The sequence below is a fragment of the Bison bison genome, unplaced genomic scaffold (assembly GCF_000754665.1).
Source record: "Bison bison bison isolate TAMUID 2011002044 unplaced genomic scaffold, Bison_UMD1.0 scf7180017864490, whole genome shotgun sequence".
Taxonomy (NCBI): domain Eukaryota; kingdom Metazoa; phylum Chordata; class Mammalia; order Artiodactyla; family Bovidae; genus Bison; species Bison bison.
The window spans coordinates 8,931,531-8,955,540 of record NW_011495049.1 but is presented as its reverse complement, the minus strand read 5'-3'; the positions used below and the strand labels follow the sequence as shown (position 1 = coordinate 8,955,540).

The 24,010-nt window shown below is 37.7% G+C and overlaps 1 protein-coding gene across 1 annotated transcript in view; it reads left to right on the top strand.

Annotated features, from left to right (window-relative positions):
- The window catches only part of TMEM167A (transmembrane protein 167A), a 48,252-nt gene that overhangs the window by 14,194 nt on the left and 10,048 nt on the right, over positions 1-24,010 (top strand). Inside the window, exons 2-3 of the mRNA XM_010863377.1 lie at positions 18,211-18,320; positions 22,906-22,940. Coding sequence (XP_010861679.1) covers positions 18,211-18,320; positions 22,906-22,940 — 145 coding nt within the window. The remainder of the gene's footprint in view (positions 1-18,210; positions 18,321-22,905; positions 22,941-24,010) is intronic.

Sequence of the window (24,010 nt, the reverse complement as noted above, 5' to 3'; positions counted from 1 at the left end):
TAATTGGGAACAGCGGAAACAGTGTCAGACTTTATTTTTTTGGGCTCCAAAATCACTGCAGATGGCGACTGCAGCCATGAAATTAAAAGACGCTTACTCCCTGGAAGAAAAGTTATGACCAACCTAGACAGCATATTCAAAAGCAGAGACATTACTTTGCCAACAAAGGTCCGTCTAGTCAAGGCTATGGTTTTTCCAGTGGTCATGTATGGATATGAGAGTTGGACTGTGAAGAAAGCTGAGTGCTGAAGAATTGATGCTTTGGAACTGTGGTGTTGGAGAAGACTCTTGAGAGTCCCTTGGACTGCAAGGAGATCCAACCAGTCCATTCTAAAGGAGATCAGCCCTGGGTCATCTTTAGAAGGAATGATGCTAAAGCTGAAACTCCAGTACTTTGGCCACCTCATGCAAAGAGTTGACTCATTGGAAAAGACTCTGATGCTGGAAGGGATTGGGGGCAGGAGGAAAAGGGGACGACAGAGGATGAGATGGCTGGATGACATCATCGACTCGATGGACGTGAGTCTGAGTGAACTCCAGGAGATGGTGATGGACAGGGAGGCCTGGCGTGCTGCGATTCATGGGTCGCAAAGAGTCGGACACAACTGAGCGACTGAACTGAACTGAACTGAATATTCCATTGTGCGTATGTACTCACCATCTTTATTCGTTTCTTTGTCAATGGACATTTAAGTTGTTTCCCTATCTTGGCTATTATAAATAGTGTGGCAATGAACACTGGGATGTATAGGTTTTCTCCAGATATGTGCTCAGGAATGGGATTACTGCATCGTATGATCATTCTGTTTTTAGTTTTTTAAGGTAACTCCTCACTATTCTCCATAGTGTCTGTTCCAGTTTACATTCCCACCAATAGTGTAAGAATGTACACTATTTTCTCCACATCCTCTCCAGTATTTATTGTTTGTAGACTTTTTTATAATGGCCATTTTGACCATGTGAGGAGACCTCACTAGCTTTGATTTACATTTTTTCAAATAATTAGTAATGTTGGGTATCCTTCGTGTGCTTTTCGGCCATCTGTATGTCTTCTTTGGAGAAATGTCTGTTTAGATATTCTGCCCATTTTTTGATTGCATTGTTTGTTTTTTTATATTGAACTGTGTGAACTGTTTGTATATTTTGGAGATTAAGCCCTTGTTGGTCACTTTGTTTGCAAGTATTTTCTCCCATTCTGTGCATTGTTTTTTGTTTTTTCTTTGCTATGAGAAAGCTTTCAGTTGTAATTAGGCCCCACTTGTTTGTTTTTTCATTACATTACTATAGGAGAGGGATCCAAAAAGACACTGTTGCAATTTATGCCAGAGTGTTCTGCCTGTGTTTTCCTCTAGGAGTTTGTATCCAGTCTTAAATTTAGATCTTTAAACCATTTGAGTTTATTTTTGTTTATGGTATTCTAATATCATTCTTTTACTTGTAGCTGTCCATCTTTCCCAGCACCACTTACTGAAGGGACTGTCTTTTCTGCATTGTGTATTCTTGGCTCCTTTGTCATAGATTAATTGACCATAGGTGCACTGGTATATTTCTTGGCTTTCTAGCCTCTTCCTTTGATCTGTATTTCTGTTTTTGTGCCAGTAACAAGTTTTGATTTCTACAGATTTGTAGTATAGTCTGAAGTCACAGAATGTGATTCGTCCACTTCTCTTTCTCTTTCCATGATTGTTTTTGGCTATTCAGGGTCCTTTGAGTTTCCATACAAATTATAAAACTTTGTGTTCTAGTTCTGTGAAAAATACCAGTCATAAGTTGATAGGGATTGCATTGAATATGTAGATTGACTTGTGTAGGATAGTCAGAGTGCATATATTTTGTATCCTTAAGTTGGTTTATTGCTATTTTATCCTTTTTGATGCAATGGTAAAAGGAATTGTTTGTTTATTTCCCTTTCTGATCTTTCACTGTTGGTGTATCGAAATGAAAGAAATTGTTGTGTATTAATTCTTTTTCCTGCATCCTTATTGAATTCATTGATGATCTCTAGTACCTTTCTTATAGCCTCTTCGTGATTTTCTATGTATAATACCATGTCATCTGCAAACAGTAACACATCACACATTTTCCAATTTGGATCCTTTTTTTCCTCTGATTGTCATGGCTAGGACTTCGAAAACTATGTTTAATAAAAGTGGTAAGACTGGTCTTATTGTCTTGTTCCTGATCTTGGAGGAAATGCTTTCAGCATTTCACCATTGAATATAATGTTACCTGTAGGTTTGACATATATGTCCTTTATTATGTTGAGGTATTTTCCCTCTATGTCCACTTTCTGGAGAGTTTTTATCAGAAATAGATGTATAATTTGTTGAAAGCTTTTTTTGCACCTATTACATGATCATATGGTTTTTATTCTTCAGCTTGTTAGTGTCACACTAATTCGGGAATATTTAAAATTCCTTGCATCCTTGAAATCCACTTGATCACAATGCATGATCCATTTAATGTGTTGTTGAATTTGTTACTAGTATTTTGTTGAGGATTTCTGAGTCTGTGCATGAATGATAATGGCCTATAATTGTGTGTGTGTGTGTGGTATCTTTGTCTTGTTCTGGTATCAGAGTGAGTGAAAGTGAAGGTCACTGTCCAACTCTTTGCGACCCCATGGACTATACAGTTCATGGAAGTCTCCAGGCCAGAATACTGGAGTGGGTAGCCTTTCCCTTCTCCAGGGGATCTTCCCAACCCAGGCATCAAACCCAGGTCGCCCACATTGCAGGTGGACTCTTCAGCAGCTGAGCCACAAGGGAAGCCCAAAAATACTGGAGTGAGTAGCCTTATCCCTTCTCCAGTGGATCTTCCCAGCCCAGGAACTGAACTGGGGTCTCCTGCATTGCAGATGGATTCTTTACCAACTAAGCTATCAGGGAAGCCCATCAGAGTGATGGTGACCTCATGGAATGAGTTTGGGAGGATACTTTCCTCTGCGATATTTCAGAATAGTTTCAGAAGGATAGGTGTTAACTCTTCTGTAAATGTTTGATAGAATTTGCCTGTGAAGCCATCTGGTCCTGGACTTTTGTTTATTGGGAGTTTTTAAAACACAGTTTCAATTTCATTACTTGTGTTTGGTCTGTTCATGTTTTCTATTACGTTTCTTCCTAGTTCAGTCTTGGAAGGTTGTATCTTTTTTAAGTTTCTGTCCTTTTCTTCCAGCTTGTCCATTTTATTGGTATATAGTTGCTCATAGTAGTCTCTTATGATCCCTTGTATTCAGCCTTCTTTATGGTCCATCTCTCACATCTGTACGTGACTACTGGAAAAACAAAGTGATGTCTCTGCTTTTTAATAAGCCATCTAGGTTTGTCAGACCTAGGTAGAAGCAGTGACAGATTTCCTCTTCTTGGGCTCTAAAATCACTGTGGATGGTGACTGCAGCCATGAAATCAGAAGATGATTGCTTCTTGGCAGGAAAGTTATGACAAACCTAGACAGTGTGCTGAAAAGCGTCAGAGGGTGAGATGGCTGGATGGCATCATCGATGCAGTAGACATGAACTTGGACAAACTCTGGGAGGTGGTGAAGGATGCGGAGGCCTGGTGTGCTGCAGCCCATGAGGTCGTGGAGAGTTGGACACGACTGGGCAACTGAATCAAAAGAACTAGGTTTGTCATAGCTTTTCTTCCAAGGAGCAAGCATCTTTTACATTTTGTGGCTGCAGTCACTGTACACCGTGGTTTTGGAGCCCAAGAAAATGAAATCTGTCACTGTTCCCACTTTTTCCCCATCTGTTTGCCATTAAGTGATGGGACTGTATGCCATGATCTTAGTTTTTTAGATGTTGAGTTTTAAGCCAGCTTTTTTATTCTCTTTCACCTTCATCAAGAGGCTCTAGTTCTTCTTCACTTTCTGCTATTAGTGTGACATCATTTTCAGATCTGATGTTGTGTTCTTCTGGCAATCTTGATTCCAGCTTGTGCTTCATCTGCCCCAAATTTCACATGATGTGAACATTTCACATTTCCCTGTCCTTCACTGTCTCCCAGAGTTTGCTTAAATTCATGTCCATTGAGTCAGTGATGCTATCTTACCATCTTATCCTCTGATGCCCTCTTCTCCTTTTCCCTTCAGTCTTTCCCAGCATCAGGGTTTTTTCCAATGAGTCAGCTCTTTGCATCAGGTAGCCAAAGTGTTGGAGCTTTAGCATCAGTCCTTTCAATGAATATTCAGGGTTGATTTCCTTCCAGATTGACTGGTTTTATCTCCTTAAAGTCCGTAGGACTCTGAAAAGTCTTCTCCAGCACCACAATTCAGAAACATCGATTCATGTGAATGTATGGCAAAACCACCACAATATTGTAAAGTAATTAGCCTCCAATTAAAATAAAAAGAAAAAAAAAGCATCAATTCTTTGGCATTTTCTTTATGGCCCAACTCTCACATCCTTACATGACTACTGGAAAAATCATAGCTTTGACTATACAAGCCTTTGTTTGCAAAATGATGTCTCTGCTTTTTAATACAATATCTAGGTTTGTAATAGCTTTCCTTCCAAAGAGCAAGTGTCTTTTAATTTCTTGGCTGCAGTCACCATCTGCAGTGATTTTGGAACCCAAGAAGATAAAATCTGTTGCTGCTTCAACTTTTTCCCCTTCTATTTGCCATTAAGTGATGGGACTGGATGCCATAATCATAGTTTTTTTTGAATACTGAGTTTTAAGCTAGCTTTTTTACTCTCCTCAAGAGGCTCTTAAGTTCCTCTTCACTTTTTGCCGTTAGAGGAATATTATCTGAATATCTGAGGTTGTTGATATTTCTTCTGGCAGTCTTGATTCCAGCTTGTCATTCATCCAGCCTGGTATGTCACATGATGTAGTCTGCATGTAAGTTAAATAAACAGAGTGATATTGTATAGCCTTTTCATACTGCTTTCTCAGTTTTGAACCAGTCAGCTGTTCTGTGTAGGATTCTACCTGTTGCTTCTTGTCCTGCATACAGGTGTTTCAGGAGACAGCTAAGGTGGTCTGGTATTCTCACTTCCTTAAGAAGTTTCCAGTTTGTTGTGATCTACACAGTCAAAGACTTTAGCGTAGTCAATGAAATAGAAGTAGATAATTTTCTGAAATTCCCTTACTTTTTTTATGATTCAACAAATTTTGGCAGTTTGATTTCTGGTTCCTCTGCCTTTTCTAAACCCAGCTTGTACATCTAGAAATTCTTGGTTCACATACTGCTGAAGCCTAGCTTGAAGAATTTTGAGCATTACCTTGCTAGCATGTGAAATGAGTGCAATTATATCATAGTTTGAACATTCTTTGGCATTACCTTTCTTTGGAATTGGAATGAAAACTGACTTTTTCCAGTCCTGTGGCCAGTGCTGACTTTCCAAATGTGCTGACACATTGAGTGCAGCACTTTAACAGTATCATCTTTTAGGATTTGAAATGGCTCAGCTGGAATTCCATCACCTCCACTAGCTTTGTTCATAGTTAGGTTTTCTGAGGCCCACTTGACTTTACTCTCTAGAATGTCTGGCTCTAGGTCAGTGACCATACCATTGTGGTTATCTGGGTTATTAAGACCTTTTTAATATAGTTCTTCTGTACATTCTTGCCACCTCTTAATCTCTTCTGCTTCTTTTTTTGTCCTTACCATTCTTTTCCTTTATTGAGCCCATCCTTGCATGAAATGTTCCCTTGATATCTCTAATATTCTTGAAGAGGTCTCCAGTCTTTCCCATTCTGTTGACTTCCTCTATTTCTTTGCATTGTTCACTTAAGAAGGCTTTCTTATCTCTCCTTGCTATTCTGGAACTCTGCATTCAGTTGTGTATATCTTTCCCTTTCTCCTTGCCTTTTGCTTCTCTTCTTTTCTCAGCTATTTGTAAGGCCTCCTCAGACAATCACTTTGTCTTCTTGCATTTCTCTTTATTGGGGATAGTTTTAATCATCACCTTCCGTACAATGTTATGAACCTCCATCCATAGCTCTTCAGGCCCTCTGTCTACCAGATCTAATGCCTTGGATGTATTTGTCACCTCCACTGTATAATTGTAAGGGATTTGATGTAGGTCATACCTGAATGGTCTAGTGGTTTTCCCTATTTTCTTCAATTTGAGCTTGAATTTTGCAATAAGGAGCTGATGATCTGAGCCACGGTCAGCTTGAGGTCTTAATTTTGCTGACTATATAGAGCTTCTCCATCTTCAGCCACAAAGAATATAATCAATCTGATTTTGGTATTGACCATCTAGTGCTGTCCATGTGTAGAATTACATGTTGTTGGAAGACGGTGTTTGCTATCAACAGTGTGTTTTCTTGGCAAAACTCTGTTATCCTTTGCACTGCTTCATTTTGTACTCCAAGGCCAAACTTGCATCTTACTCCAGGTATCTCTTGATTTTCCTACTTTGCATTCCAGTCCTCTATCATGAAAAGGACATCTTTCATTGGTGTTAGTTTTAGGAGGTCTTGTAGGTCATCATAGAATCGTTCAAGTGCAGTGAATATGTGCCCATAGTTTCCTGTATGAAAATAACTATTAAAACAGTAATTACAAATCAATTTTGCTTTATTAAGCCCATAATAGTAACACTTTGAAAGTTTGAGAAATTCAGGAAAGTTGAGAATTAGGTTAAAAAGGTTTGAGAGAGAGCACTGCATTATCTCCTCTTCCTTGCATGAAGTCTTAACCTAGTACGGATATACTTATTGTGAGTCTTGTTTCCTGTTTTTCCCATTCCTTAGCCTTTTACAGGAGGATTTTTTGCCTTAAAATATTAGGCAAAATAGCATGTTAGTTTTCTTAATGTTTTGAAATAGTTTGTAAATTAAAATCATTTAAAAAATGTGTAAAAGATTAAAAAAATATTATGACAGTTTCTGAAAGACGTAATTCTTTTTTTAGGATTCTCCTGGTTGTTCTTCCTATTTTTCTATATGTACTTCAAAATCAGTTGTCAACTTCAAAAATAACTTGTTGCTGTTGGGTTCACTTTAAATTTACAGATTAGCTTTACAGTGCTGCTATAAAAACCTGGTATTCCACCCATTCAACTTCCGTGTGCTTTAGTATGTTTTAAGGCTTTGTCAATTTTGGTCTTTAATGCCAATATTACAGATTTCTTATGAAGATTGTTCCTATATGTTGAATATTTTAGCTTTTTGTTCTAGTTGCTATTATAAATGGGGTCCTTTTTCTACTGGTTGATATTATAATTATGCAGTCTATCAATTTAAATATTATGATCCTATCCACCTTACTCAGTTTTAATTTCCTTATGAACTATAGTCATTTTTCTCTATATTCTTTTGGGCTTTTTAGGGTAGCACTTATTTTCAAGCAACAGTTTAATCTTAGTATCTTTTTAATAATTCTTATTTGTCTAACTCCTCACTTTACAAGAACTTTGTACTTAATTGAAGAATGGTTTGATTTACAATATTTTGTCAGTTTCATCTGTTCAGCAAAGGGATTCAGATATTCTTTTTTTTCAGATACTTTTCCCATTATATGTTATTACAAAATATTGAATATAATTCCCTATGCTATACAGTAAATTCTTATGGCTTATCTATTTATGTATAATAATGTATATCTGCTAATCCTATACTCCTTATTTATCCCTCCCCCCTCGCCTGGTGTCTTTGAGTTTTTTCTGTTTTGTATATAGATTCATTTTTATTATGTTTTAGATTACGTGTATGAGTGATATCATATGATACTTGTCTTTCTCTGACTTGAACTTCGCTTAGTGTAGTGTTCTCTAGGTCTTTCTATTTTGCTGCAAATGGCAGTATTTCACTCTTTTGTAGCTGAGTAATTTTCCAGTGTGTGTGTGTCACATCTTCTTAAACCAATCCTCTGTTAGGCACTTGGATTGTTTTCACCACTTGGCTAATACACAGTGCTACTATGAGCAGTGAGGTGCGTGTGTCTTTTGAGATTGGAGTGTTCATATTTTCCTGATATATGCCTAGGAGTAGGATTGCTGGATCACACGGTAGGTCTGTTTTTCCTTTTTAAAGGGACCTTCATACTGTTTTCCATAGTGGCTGCACCAATTTACATTCCCAAAACGATATAAGAGGGTACCCTTTTCTCCACACCCTCTCCAACATTTTTTATTTCTAGACTTTCTGATGAGAGTTATCTGGCCAGTGTGAGGTGATACGTGATACGTCATTGTGCTTTGATTTGCATCTCTCTAATAATTAACCTTGCTAAGCATTTTTTAACGTACCTAATGGCCATCTGAATGTCTTATTTGGAGAGAAGCCTGTTTAGCATTTTTTTAATTGGGTTGTGTGTTTTTTCACTTGAATCATACAAGCTGTTTGTATATTTTTTATATTAACCCCTTGTAGGTCTCACCCATTGCAAATATTTTCTCCCATTCCATAGGTTGTCTTTTTGTTTTTTTGATGGTTTTCCTTAGCTGTGCAAAAACATTTTAAGTTTGACTAAGTCCCATTTGCTTGTTTTGCTTTTATTTTTTTTGCCTTGCGACTGCTACTGCTAAGTCACTTCAGTCGTGTCCGACTCTGTGTGACCCCATAGACGGCAGCCCACCAGGCTCCCCCGTCCCTGGGATTCTCCAGGCAAGAACACAGGAGTGGGTTGCCATTTCCTTCTCCAATGCATGAAAGTGAAAAGTGAAAGTGAAGTCACTCAGTCGTGTCCAACTCTTAGGGACCCCATAGACGGCAGCCCACCAGGCTCCCCCGTCCCTGGGATTCTCCAGGCAAGAACACAGGAGTGGGTTGCCATTTCCTTCTCCAATGCATGAAAGTGAAAAGTGAAAGTGAAGTCACTCAGTCGTGTCCAACTCTTAGGGACCCCATAGACGGCAGCCCACCAGGCTCCCCCGTCCCTGGGATTCTCCAGGCAAGAACACAGGAGTGGGTTGCCATTTCCTTCTCCAATGCATGAAAGTGAAAAGTGAAAGTGAAGTCACTCAGTCGTGTCCAACTCTTAGGGACCCCATAGACGGCAGCCCACCAGGCTCCCCCGTCCCTGGGATTCTCCAGGCAAGAACACAGGAGTGGGTTGCCATTTCCTTCTCCAATGCATGAAAGTGAAAAGTGAAAGTGAAGTCGCTCAGTCGTGTCCGACTCTTAGGGACCCCATAGACTGCAGCCCACCAGGCTCCTCCGTCCATGGGATTTTCCAGGCAAGAGTACTGGAGTGGGGTGCCATTGCCTTCTCCGTTGCCTTGCGAAACTCATCTTAAAAAAAAAAAAAATACTGCTACAATTTATGTCTGAGAATATTTTGCCTGGGTTCTCTTTCTATGGTGTCATGTCTTATTTATATTTATATTTAGGTCTTTAATCCACTTTGAGTTTATTTTTGTCTATGGTGTGAGGGAGTGTTCAATTTCAGTTTCATTGATTTTTGTATAGCTGTTCAGCATTCCCAACAACGCTTGTTGAAGAGATTGTCTTTTCTCCATTATGTATTCTCACTTCCTTTGTCATCAGTAAATTGACCTTGGGTGTATGGACTTATTACAGGGCTCTCTATTCTGTCCATTGATCAAATGTTTATTTTTTGTCCTGATAGGATGCTGTTTTGATTATTGTAGCTTTGTGTATTCTTGTCTGAAGTCTGAAAGGGTTTAGCCTTCCAGCTTTGTGCTTTGTCCTTTGTCCTCAGGATTGCTTTGGAAATTCTGAGTCTTATGTGGTTCCATGTAAATTTTAAGGTTATTGTTACTAGTTCTGTGAAAACTGTCACAGGTGTTTTGATATGGATCGCTTTAAATCTATAGATTGCTCTAAGTAGTATGGCTATTTTAACAGTGTTAATTCTTCCAGTCCAAGAGCATGTGATATCTTTCCATTTCTTTGAGTTATCTTTAGTTTCCTTTAGCAGTGTTTTATAGTCTTCAGCATATAAATTTTTCAGCAACTCAGATAAATTTATTCCTGGGCTTTATTTGGGGGAGGGAGGATGCAATTTTAAACAGGATTGTTTTTTACTTTTTCTCTCTGATAGTTCATTGTTAGTGTAAAGAAATGCAATACTTCTTCCCTTCCATTTTGGATGCTCTTTATTTCTTTTCTTTGATTGCTGTAAGTAGGGTTTTCAGCACTGTTGAATAGAATTGATAATGGAGAAAAGACAATCTCTTTAACAAGTGCTGCTGGGAAAACTGGTCAACCACTTGTAAAAGAATGAAACTAGAACACTTTCTAACACCATACACAAAAATAAACTCAAAATGGATTAAAGATCAAACATAAGACCAGAAACTATAAAACTCCTAGAGGAAAACATAGGCAAAACACTCTCTGACATAAATCACAGCAGGATCCTCTATGACCCACCTCCCAGAATATTGGAAATAAAAGCAAAAATAAACAAATGGGACCTAATTAAACTTAGGAGCTTTTGCACAATAAAGGAAACTATAAGCAAGGTGAAAAGACAGCCTTCAGAATGGGAGAAAATAATAGCAAACGAAGCAACTGAGAAAGAATTAATCTCAAAAATATACAAGCAATTCCTACAGCTCAATTCCAGAAAAATAAACAACCCAATCAAAAAATGGGCCAAAGAACTAAACAGACATTTCTCCAAAGAAGACATACAGATGGCTAACAAACACATGAAAAGATGTTCAACATCACTATCAGAGAAATGCAAATCAAAACCACAGTGAGGTACCATTTCACGCCAGTCAGAATGGCTGCTGTCCAAAAGTCTGCAAACAGTAAATGCTGGAGAGGGTGTGGAGAAAAAGGAACCCTCTTACACTGTTGGTGGGAATGCAAACTAGTACAGCCACTATGGAGAACAGTGTGGAGATTCCTTTAAAAACTGGAAATAGAACTACCATATGACCTAGCAATTCCACTATTGGGCATACACACCAAGGAAACCAGAATTGAAAGAGACATGTGTACCCCAGAGTTCATCACAGCACTGTTTATATTAGCCGGGACATGGAAGCAACCTAGATGTCCATCAGCAGATGAATGGATAAGAAAGCTGTAGTACATATACACAATGGAGTATTACTTAGCCATTAAAAAGAATACATGTGAATTGGTAGGCGGATGAAACTGGAGCCTATTATACAGAGTGAAGTAAGCCAGAAAGAAAAACATCAATACAGTATACTAACACATATATATGGAATTTAGAAAGATGGTGACGATGATCTATATGCGAGACAGCAAAAGAGACACGGATGTATAGAGTATTTTGGACTCTGTGGGAGGCGGGGGGGATGATTTGGGAGAATGGCATTGAAACATGTATATTATCATACGTGAAATGGATCGCCAGTCCAGGTTCAATGCATGAGACAGTGCTCGGGGCTGGTGCACAGAGATGATCCAGAGGGACGGGATGGGAAAGGAGGTGGGAGAGAGGTTTAGGATGGGGGACACATGTACACCCAGGGCAGACTCATGTCAGTGTATGGCAAAACCACTACAATATTATAAGGTAATTAGCCTCCAATTAAATAAATTTATATTAAAACAAACAAAAAAAAAGAATTGCTAAGAGTGAGCATTCTTCCCTTGTTCCTGAATTTAGTAGGAAGGCTTTCAGCTTCTCAGCCTTGAGAATTGTTGCCTGTGAGTTTGTCCTAAATATCTTTTATTGTGTTGAGATGTTTCCTCTATATCTAGTTTTCTAGTTTTTGTTGTGGAAGGATGTTGCATTTTGTTTGAATTCATTTTCTATGTTTAATGAGGTGATCATGTGCTTTTTATTCTTCAGTTTGCTCACATTGAGTGATTTGTAGATATTGAGAAACCTTTGTATCCTTGGGATAAATCCCACTTGAACATGGTGTTCAGTCCTTTTAATGTACTGTTTGATTAAGTTTGCTAATATTTTGAGTATTTTTTATCTATATTCATCAAAGGTATTGGCTTGTTATTTTCTTTTTTTGTAGTGTCTTTGTTTGGTTTTGGTATCAAGGTAATAGTGGTGTCATGGAATGAATTTGGTAGCATTCTGTCCTTTTCAACTTGGACTAGTTTGAGAAGCGTAGATGTTTGGTAGAATTCCGCAGTGAAGCTGCCCAGTCCTGGACTTTTGTTTGCAAATAGTATTTTTATTACAGGTTTTCTTTCACTTGATCAATCTGTTCAAGTTATGTTCACTCAATTTTGGCAGGCTTTGTGTTTCTATAAACATTTCTTCTGGGTTGTCCAATTTGTGGGCATATAATTGTTTATATTTTTATGATTTTCTTCTATTTCTGTGGTATCATTTGTTATTTCTTCTTTTTTCATTTCTTATTTTGTTTATTTAGGCTCTCTGTCTTTTCTTGATAAAGCTGGCTAGATTTTGTAGATTCTGTTTGACTTGTCAAAAACTTTGCTCTTTATTTTACTGATCTTTTCTATTTTTAATCTCTACTTTATTGCTTTCTGATCTTTATTATTTCCTTCCTTTAGGTGACATTGGGGTTTGTTTGTTCTTTTTCTGATTGTTTTAGGTGGTAATTAGGATGTTTGTTAGAGATTTTTCCTGTTTCTTGAGGAAGACCTGTGCTGCTATGCACTTTCTTCTTAGAACTGTTTTTGCTGCATCCCATAGATTTTGTAAGGGTGTTTTTTCATTTGGGGGCTCCCCTGGTGGCTCAGTGGTAAAGAATCCACATGCCAATGCAGAAGACACTAGTTTGATCCTTGAATTGGGACGATCCTCTGGAGAAGAAAGTGGCAACCCACTCCAGTGTTCTTGCCTGGAAAATCCCATGGACAGAGGTACCTGGCAGACTGCAGTCCGTGGGGTTGCAAAGAGTCACACACAACTTAGTGACTGAGCACGCACGTTTTTGTTGTCATTTGTTTCACAGTATTTTTTTTTTTTTATTTCATCATTGTCCCATTTATATTCTTGTAGCATGTTGTTTAGTCTCCATGTGTTTGTTCTTTTCCTGTTTTTTTTTTTCCCGCTTGTGGTTGATGTCTACTTTCATACCATTGTGGTCAGAAAAGATGCTTAAGATAATTTCTGTGCTCTTAATTTGTTAAGGCTTGTTTTGTGATCTTGTATGTGGTCTGTCCTGGAGAATGTTCCATGTGTGCTTATTTAAAAGAAAAAATGTGTATTCTGATTTTTGGAGCTGTAGTGTCTTGTAGATATCAAGTCCAACTGGTCTGATGTGTCATTTAGGATATCTGTTTCTTTACTGATTTTCTGTCTGAAAGATCTGGCCATTGATGCATATATGTAATTAGTGTAAGACCCTCTGGCTGTTTTTAACCATTTATTATTATATAATGTCCTTCCTACCTTTCTTTATGGACTTTAAGTCTCCTTTGTCTAATATGAATACTGCTACCACCAATTTCTTATCATTTCTAATTCCATAAAATATCTTTTTCCATCTACTATCAATCTGTGTGTTCTTAACCCAAAGTGAGTCTTTTGTAGGTGGCATATTGTAGTGTCTTATTTTTCATCTAACCTGCCTCTCTGTGTCTTTTGATCAGGTCATTTAGTCCATTGGCATTTAAAGTAGTTATTGATGAATATGTACTTATTGCCATTTCAACCTTGTTTTCCAGTTACGTTTGTACTTCTTTGTTGATTTCTTTTTTTTTTCTTTTTTTCTTTTGTGGTTTGTTGGTTTTCTTTTGTATTATGCTTGAGATCCCTTCTGTTTGATTTTTGTCAGTCTGTTGTATATTTTTGATTTGTGGTGAACCAGAAACTCCAACACTTTGGCCACCTGATGCGAAGAGCTGACTCATTTGAAAAGACCCTGATGCTGGGAAAGATTGAGGGCAGGAGGAGAAGGGGACGACAGAGGATGAGATGGTTGGATGGCATCACCAACTCGATGGACATGGGTTTGGGTGGACTCCGGGAGTTGGTGATGGACAGGGAGGCCTGGCATGCTGTGGTTCATGGGGTCGCAAAGAGTCGGACACAACTGAGCAACTGAACTAAACCAGGTTTTTAAGTATATTGACACATAACTATGTCTACTTGGCATTTTGTCATTTTTTCTTATTTTTCAATCAATGTACTGGCTTATTTAAATGATAGAACTTCCCTGGTGGCTCAGGTGGTAAAGTGTCTGCCTACAATGCGGGATACCCGGGTTCAATCCCTGGGTCAGGAAGATTCCCTGGAGAAGGAAATAGCAACCCACTCCAGTACTCTTGCCTGGAAAATCCCATGGACAGAGGAGCCTGGTATGCTACAGTCCACGAGGCCACAAATAGTTGGACAAAGTAAAGTTGAGTGACTTTACTTACTTAATCCTTTTATATGCTTGCCTTTCCTATTGTAATTTCCCCTTTTCCTATTAAGGCTTGCTTTTTTTCTCTTTAGAGAAAACCTTTCAATATTTCTTCTAGGGTAGGATTAGAATTGCTGTATTCTTTTAATTTTTGCTTGTCTGAGAAATTCTTTATCTTTCTAGTCTAAATGATAATCTTGCAGGGTTTAATATGTTGTAGGTTTTTCTCTTTCAGAACTTTTTGAGTATATCATGCCACTCCCTTCTGGCCTACAGAGTTTCTGCAGAGAATTCAGCTGATAGCCTTATGGTGATTCTCTTGAATATGACTCTTTGGTTTTCTCTTGCTGCTTTTAGACTTCTGTCTTTGTCTTTAATTTTTGCCACTTTAATTACGATATGTGTTGGTGTGGGTCTATTTGCTTTCATCTTTAAGGGGACCCTCTGTGCTTCCTGTACCTGAATATGTTTCTTTCTTTTGGTTTGGGAAGTTTTTAGTCCTGATTTCCTCAGCTACATTTTCAGTCCCCTTTTATTTCTCTTCTTTTTGGACCCCTGAATTGTTAATGATATACCAGATGGACTTCTCTGAAGGCTCAGTGGTAAAGAATCTACCTACTGGTGCAGGAGATGCAGGTTTGATCCCTGGATCAGGAACATTCACTGGAAAAAGAATTGGCAACCTGATATTGTTACATGGGGAATCCCACGAACAGAGGAGCCTAGTGGGCTACAGCCCATGGGGATCAAAAGAGTTGGACATCACTTAGTGACTAAATCACAACAACAACAAAACGATACATCAGAGATCTCTTGTTTACATTTTTAGAATTTTTTCTTTAGCTGTTGTGATTGAGTGATTGCCATCATTCTATTCTCCAGATCACTTATTTGTTCTCTGTAATTTAGTCTGCTGTTGATTGTATCTATATTTGCTCTTATCTTAGCAATTGTATTGTCTACCTTTGATTGGTTCATGTTTATAGTTGCTAATTCCTTGTTACAATGATCTGAATTTCTAACAGTTATCTTTTTTAATTCCTATAACATTTTTCTTCCTTTTTGAACCCAGGGTCTGGGAGACTGGTGAGGGCTGTTTCATTTCTTTCAAGGGAATTTTTCTTGTACTTTTAAATCTGAGTAGTTCCTCTGCTTTTTCATATTTTTTAACTTCATTCTGGCTCTATGAATTTAAGAGAAACAGTTCTCTACTATGGATTTGAAGGTGTGTTTTTAATATGGGAGCACCCCTGTATAGTCTGTGTGAGTGCGATATTTTTGACAGCCACAGTTCTGCCCATATGCAGCCCAAAATTGCTTCTCTTTTTCCATTGTGTTTGTCCCAGATATGGTGCTGAGCTGTAGGCTGTGGTGCCGACTGGACTGGTTCTAGGGGCCAGGGCACTGTGGCTGCGTGAATCAAGATGGTTGTGCTGTTTCCTGGGACCTTAACTGCCTCTGTGGCAGGCCTCTCTCAGGACCTGTCCACCTCAGATCCAGCTCCAAGCAGAGGTGGGAAGAGGGTGGACCTGGAGCACTGAGTACTCCTCCACAGGGGCTCTCTACTGGAGACATGCCTTTCTGTGCATATCGAAGTCCACCCCATACCACTGCCAAAACCCAGACCCACCCACCAACTCCTTCCCCCTTTACCCTCACCTCCACTTTAGGGGTGCTTCAGATGGATCTCAGGTGGCTTCAGCCTGTAGCAGCTTGAAGCAGGGCTTGAGTTCCCACCCAGAGACTGAGGCCAGGTTGTGGCAGTGAGAACACCAATCCTAGCCATTAGACCAGTGGTCAGTGACAAGGCCCTGGCCCTTTAGCTTTGCAGAAGAGTACCCACAAAGTTGGAAAGTAGTGAAACAAGTAAAGTATTTGTTAAAAGGGGAAAAAAAAGAATACAGTATGTGTGGATAGACACATGGGTAGACTCAAGAGTTGCTGAGTCACGCCCTCATGGCAGTTTGAATTACTTTTATGGGGTAGTTTCTTCCAGGTTTCTTTTGGCCAGTCATTTTGATTTGCCTGGTTCACAGTCCATATTTGGTATATCTCAGGATCCTCCCATGTGTGAGGACACATCTCTTAGCCAAGATGACTTCTTCCAAAAAGGCATATGGGTAGAATATCCTTTGACATCACTCCCGCTTTGACCTCCAGGGAGCCTTTCTGCAGGAATGTGGTCGAGAAGGTCTCATGACTCCCTAAATGAGAAATGAATGAGAAGCTGAATGAGAAATGTGTGGTCTGGGCAGGGCCCAGCCTCCTCCCTTATTTGTGCTGCTATTTTCGTCTTGGAGTTGCAGTCCATAGGGAATGAATCTCTAGTTGCTTTACTCTGGTAGGTGCCCATCTTCCTCATGCCTCGGGACTGTGGGCTCTGTGGCTAGACTTGGAACACCAGACCCTGAGAGCTGGCTCCTCGCAGCTGTTAATAGATGGAGTCCTCCTGCAGAGCGTGTCTGTGAAGAGTCACTGCTTAGCTGTAGCCCAGCCTGATCACACTTTGGGAAGTGTGGTGAGGTGCAGCCATCAGCACCAGTCTCTCTCCACCCTGATTGTTAGCAAGCCAGCACGCGTACATTGCTATCAAGTCTAGGCCCCTAAAACCCCTCTGTCTGTTCCAGCAGGCAAGGATGCTTCCCAAGCCTACCTGTGTAGACCCTTTCTCCTTTACACATGCCTACCAGAGGCATCTTGATGTCCCATCTTGATGCCTTTTTTTTTCCCTGTCCTACCTGGTTACATGGAGATCTTTCTTGCAGCTTTGGTTATATAGGAGATCTTCTGCCCATTTCCAGTTGGTTTTTTGTGAGAATTATTCCACATGTAAATGTATTTTTGATGTGTTTTGTTGGTAGAGGTGAGTTTCACATCCTACTCCACCATCTTGATCCCCCTCAGGAAGTACTTCTGAGTCTACTAAGTAAATATATTGTTGGCTACTGTGTGAGATTGATATATTTTAGCTACCTGTATATAATAGAAAAGTTGTTCTTTATTGTATGTACAGTAGCATCCCTGTGTTGTTTTTTTTTTTTCATTCCTGTGTTTTTAAAAAATTGTAGTATTTACTCCGTCATCTCTTATTGGGCTCCCACTGTGTGGCTGTCGGATAGTTAGGTGCTAGAGATTCAGTTTGTCCCCTCTTTAGGGATGAGTATTATGATAAATGTGTAACAGTTTTATTTAAGAACAGATTCTTGTGTTAAATTTTTTATCTTAAAGTATCATCAGTGAATGAGCAAGTCCTTTTTCCACCAAAACCTAATTGACAACTATTAGTTAATGCATGGAACGTGACTACTTAAAGCATTCTTATTCTAAAAGAATTTCAGAATTGAAAAATCTTGAGCCAGCATTGAGTCTGTCTCCCCATTCTCCACCTAGTTTTACTGATGTGAAACAGATTTAGAGAGGGCAGTATTCAACTGAGGTTGCATAGCCAGCTTACTTGCAGAGCTTGGAGACCGTATGTTCTGCCTAGTAGTCTGGGATCCTAGGACATCTGTATAAATTATTGGTTTGGCTTTGGTGAGCTGTTCTGGATTTGTAACATTTTTGGTGGTATTTTTAAGTTCTTGAATTTAGAATTTTTGTTGCATCTTCTGAATTCCTTAGCCCAAAGAATGGAGAAGAAGGTATGGTCTCAAAATACTTTGTGATTTTGCTTTTAAGGCTTCTATGGTGGCTCAGATGGTAAAGCGTCTGCCTGCAATGCAGGAGACCCGGGTTCGATCCCTGGGTTGGGAAGATCCCCTGGAGAAGGAAATGGCAACCCACTCCAGTACTCTTGCCTGGAAAATTCCACGGACAGAGGAGCCTGGTAGGCTACAGTCCAAGGGGTCGGAAAGAGTCGGACACAACTGAGCAACCTCACTTTCTTTCTGCTTTTAAAAAGCGTTCTCAGACATGTCATTCTGTTTGCCTTTTTGAAGAAAAAAATGTGATTCTTAATATGGAATTGTCTGACTTTTTTTTTACCTTTGCAGTTTATCTTGTGACATTAATTTTTCTTTTTCTCTTTTTAGTCTGCCATTTTCAATTTTCAGAGTCTGTTGACTGTAATCTTGCTGCTTATATGTACCTGTGCTTATATCCGATCCTTGGCACCCAGCCTCCTGGACAGAAATAAAACTGGGTATGTTACTAATAATGTTTAATCACCCAAGTTAGTTCTTAGAGATATTAAATGCCAACTATTAAAAGTCATTAAGTAATTTAATTTCTATATGTAATTTAGTGTGTATAACTAAATTATGTTTTATGTAAAATTTTATGTAAAAACTAAATTATGTAAAAATAACTTTTTACATTGTTTTTCCTTGTTTTTAAAAAATCCAAATCTTTATATTCATAGATTCTTACCAAAAAGATAAATATCAGAAGTTACCTGAAGTGTGCTGGACTGAAAAAAAAAAAGTATTTTAAAAGATGAGATAGTTTTTCTTTCTGAAATTATAGCTACAGTTTAGTAGTTTCAGAGACAGGGTTTGGCCTTCGTTTTTATAGTAAAATCCATTATCTTATCTTGAAAGCATGAAACAGTTTATAAGCACTGTGTCCACTACAGTACTAGTATAGACATCCCATCTCCACTCCAGGACTGCTCTAATCATATAGGCTCCCCAGCTGTATCATAAAGCAAACATCTTTGGAAAAATTTAGCTTTCTTAAAGCAATAATAAAAGTTAAGTTTTGGGCATGTCATATCCCTTTTAATTGTATGTTAACACTCCTGCCAAAATTGAGCTTAATGCGATACTACATAGACTTAAAATTTTTAAGTGCCATGTTTCTCATACAGAAATACATGTTGAGTTCAACCAGAAGGACAATTTTATTAAAAAAAAAAAAAAATAGAGACCATATGGTGAAAACTGTCTAAACTTTCTTTGCCTTACAGATTAATTCTGTGAATAATTGTCTTAAGCCTTTCATAGTAAGATCCTTAATCATCTTAAGAAATAATAGGATGAAATAGAACACTTCACATAGGAATAATTAATTATCTCCACCTTTTTTGTTTTTGATGGAAAGGAAAAGTTCTAATTAGAATACTGCAAAGTCGGGCTCTGTTCTTCCACTAAAAAAATCTCCTACAAGAAGCAAAGTAGTAGATATTCAACTATGAGAGGAAATAATTATCTTCCCTTCAACTGCATTATATCTTTGGGGTCATAATTAACATTTATTCAAACATTCCATTATCTAAATCATTTGGCTTTTGTTACTGTTTCTTTTTATTGTGTAGGTTTGTTTGAACATCTATAAAGGCATAGAGAACCCCTACCCAGTTTTGAATAATGAAGATCTATAATCTTATCCAATAAACTGATGATCTGTCTCTATCATCCTAAGGCATTTTATTTAACCTACTGAAGGGGAAAACATGTTATTTGTCCATGGGTTTTTCTCACTTCCTTTGTAGAGATTATGTTCTTATCATTTGACCTTTTCTCTGAACTCTTATTGCACTAAGTCTTCAGTCCCTTTGTTGAAATTACATAATTTTATTTGTTGCTTAGTTGTACAAGAAGCCTTTCTACTCAGCTAAACAATTTGATTTCCTCCTTCCCTTTCTCTGCAATCCCCTGTGGGTTTCTCTGGTGGCTCAGCAGTGAAGAATCCACCTGTGCAGAAGGCACAGATTCAATTGCTGGGTTGGGAAGATCCCCTGGAAAAGAAAATGGCAACCCACTCCAATATTCTGCCTGGGAAATTCCATGAACAGAGGAGCCTGGCGGGCTACAGTCCATGGGGTCGCGAAGAGTCAGACCCAACTTAGCAACTACACAACAGCAACAAAGCATATGGTAGAATGCAGTAAACAATCTCATGGATTGTTAGTTTAGATTTCTAATACATAATGTTTAATAAAGAATGTATTTCATTCATGAATAATCACTTAGTGGTAGAACAGAGTATTTGTACATTTCTGGTGCTGTGACAAAGTAGGCTGCATGTGGTGGAAATGTCTGCTTCTCATTCCTTTGGAAGCAGGAATACATCCACAACATGCTACATTAAAAAAGGAGTTCTCAGGGCTGCCAACCTTACAGTAGAGGTTGAGTAGTAGTATATTTCTCCTACATAAAAGCAAAGAAATAGCATGCCTATTTTTACATTTCAGAGTATATATGATACAGTTAGCTGTTTGAAAGGTTTTTTGAAAAACTTTTTGTTTGCTTCTGACTGTGCTGGGTCTTCATTGCTTGCTACATGGGGTTTTCTCTATTTGCAGCAAGTGGGAGCTACTCTCTAGCTGTGGTGTGCAGGCGTCTCATTTCAGGGGCTTCTCTTGTTGAGGAGCATGGGCTCTGGGCCAGGCAAGCTTCAGTAGTTGCAGCTCGTGGGCTCAGTTCCTGTGGCTCATGGGCTTAGTTGCTCCTCGGCATGTGGGATCTTCCCAGAACAGGGGTCAAACCTATGTCTCCTGCATTGGCAGGTAGATTCTTTACCACTGAGCCACAGTGGAAGCCCTAAAAACATTGTCTCTATACAAATGTTAAGCTCCTTTCATTTTGACTTGTACAAATGAAATAATTTCTGTGGAAGACATTTTTACTGGTCCTTGTTCTTTTCTGTTAAAAATGTATATTTATGAAAGTCATAGTAGACTTTCCTTTGATTATACTGAGTATTCCATGCTTAAGTGAACTAATTAGATAAAATGGACCAATTAGATAAAATGAGTTCTTAATAACTTCACTGTTGAAAATAGCGACTTCATTTTTTGCTGCTTCAAATAGTATAGAACTTAAAAGCAGCAGAGAAGAGTTGCTATTTTGTCTACTTTCCTATTTTCATAGACTTTATAATTTTATCAGCATATATGCTTACTGGCTTATGTCTTTAAAAACTAAGCAGCATATTTGTATTGGTGTTTACCAGCTTAAGTTCCTTTTAGCATTTGGGATATCGTGTAAATGTCTAGGTAGGGAAATATGTGAAAAAGGCCAAAGCAGTACCAAATAATCTCTTATGTTGCCAAATTAGGAATTTTTTTCATTTAAGTAGCTTTTAATATGCTCTGTTATAACAATTTCCTACTGATGCTTTGATGCTAATTTCTAGACTATAAGACCTGAAAAGACCTTGACTATGATGATATGGTTTCAGACTGTTCTGAAGGGCCCTTAGCTTCCCATAGAGGAACTTCAAGTGTCCTACTTCTGAATACCTCAACCCGAGCAGCTTTGAGTCAATAATTCATTTTATAATCAATAGATTTTTAGAATCAAGTTTGCAGGGCATTGCAGATCACTAACCAGTTGTCTTCCATTTTTTGATGAAGTGTAAGCCAATGTTAGTGATACCTGGAGTTATTGTCCATACCTTTAGCCTATGTAATATTGAACACAGCACATGTTAGTCACTGTTCTAAAGACTTTCTGTGTAATAACTCATGTAACCCTTATAGCAACCCTGTTAAAATGAGATAAAATAACCTGCTCATAGTTATGCAGCCAATTAAGTAGAATTGAACTTAGGCACAGTTTAGCCCTGATCCTTTGCTTTCAAGAGTATACATTTGTCCTTTTTATTCCTATAGTGAAGTTTCACCTGTCAGAATTCCTATCGTTCACAATACTTATATTTTTGCCCATTTCATTTAATCTGAACTAAGGGACTTTTTGCTATGATGTCAAGAAATTACTGTATACTTCAGAGGAGGAACATGTATGGAACTTCATTGAGTCAGCATTTTTTTTTTCAGTCTTAACCATTCCAATATAATGATTTATTGCCAGCCATCTCTTTGGGCAAAGAAAATATAATTTCTCTCAAATATAAACATGATTTTCTTCCTATAACAATTCTAATTCACTGCAGTAATATTAATGTTAATTTATCTTGATTTGTAACCATGTGTAATACTATATATATTTCTGTTCTTTTGTCACATCAAAATAATTGTCTATAATCTATTCATTGAATGTCATTGTTTTTAAGCTGGTGTTTTTTAATACTTGCAAAATAAGTGATATATCCATATAATATGTATTTATAATATATTTATTCATGGAACTGAAATAGAAATATTAGTCTAATTTTTAGTATTTCCAGAATATATGTATTTTAAATATGTATTTTTAATTTTATATGAAATTATAGTTTCATATACAATATCCCTAACCAATGTTTTCTTATGTTGAGATATGTTATATTGAATATATTACATGGAAATATAGGCTCATATTTTTGTATTCCTCCTCATTTAATGTTATGGTCATATAAATACTGTCATTGGAGTTCATGATTATAGATCATTTAAATATAGAACTACATTCAGGAAAGTTTTTTCAGTTAATGTCAAAATTTATCCAAAACCAACTGTGTCCATTTACTGTTTTTTCAAAATTAATGTTTATTTAAATCAGCGTTATGTGTTTTTTGCTTTTGAAGGTAAAGCACTTGAAGTTGATTGAATTAATCTTTTAATAGTAAGCTCTTGTGCAAATTTTTGCCATTCTTACATTAATTTACTTTGGGCCCAACCTGTGACACCACATATGTTCCAATTTCTAATAGTTTCTGTACATTGATGGTTGATGAGCTATTGTGTCCTACTTTTCTAAATAAGTAGTGGCTCAGTATCAAATGAATTTCAGTTTAAAGCAATACATCAGCAGTTAAAATGCTAGTATGTAATAAATTACCTATATGATACTGAATAATCTGTCTTTCCCAGTAATCGGTAGCTACTTTTTTATTTTCTGCAGGTTGTTGGGTATATTTTGGAAGTGTGCCAGAATTGGTGAGTCTCTGTCTATTACCTCTGTACTTTCTTATGCTGTAAACTGTTGGCCAGTTATATTCAAACAAACCAAATGTCAGTTTTTAAAGTGCAGACTTCCCAGTTGTGTACCTTTTTGCAGTACTTTATAGAGTTCCACATAACTCTTTTCTTGACTCTATTTAAAACGGTTTCACACATACTAATAGGGAGATGGAAAGCAGGTCAAAGGTCTCTGTAATTTAGACAGTAAACAGTCTGCATTCCTGGTTTTGAGATTACAGGCAAGTATGTATATGCGCACATTGTGTAGAGCATGCTGCTTCATATAACATGTACCATTTCCACAACGGAGGATGATTTTTGCATTTCATGAAAGGCTTGCTGAGCAACTATCTAATTGTCCTCTGGTAAGTCATAGACTCTTACTAGTTGCTTTTAGAAAACATGAACTATTTCATCTCTTGAATCCATGTATGTGATCATTCTTGAACTTTGTGTAAACGTGGATATCTTCTAACTTTTCATAATAAAGTTAGTAGCATCTTAAGTGTGTAAATGGTTAGATAACAATATATATTAATATTCATTGTCCCATAACATTATGTATAGTATTTAACACAATGCCCAGCACATACTAGATTCTCAAATAATTGGTAAGTAAATGAATTAAAATATACTTTATTCACCAATAATTTTTTTTTATTGAAGTGTAATTGATGCAAAATAGTATGTAACAGGGCTCCTCAACCTCTGGGCCACAGACCAGTTCTGTGGTCTTATTGCTGGGTCATATTGTATGTTTGAATTGCTGGGTCATATTGTAGTTCTGTTTTTACTGAGAAACCTCTATCCTGTTTTCTATAGAGGATGCATTAATTTACATTTCCACCAATAACCTCAGCAACATTTCTTGTGTCCCTTCTGATGATAGCCATTCTAACAGGTGTGAGATGACATCTCATTTTGGTTTTAATTTGCATTTCTGTGATGATTAATAATGTTGATCATCTTTTCATCTGCCTGTTGGTCATCTGTATGTCTTCTTTGAAAAACTTTCTCTCAGGCCTCTGCCCAGGTTTAATTGGGTT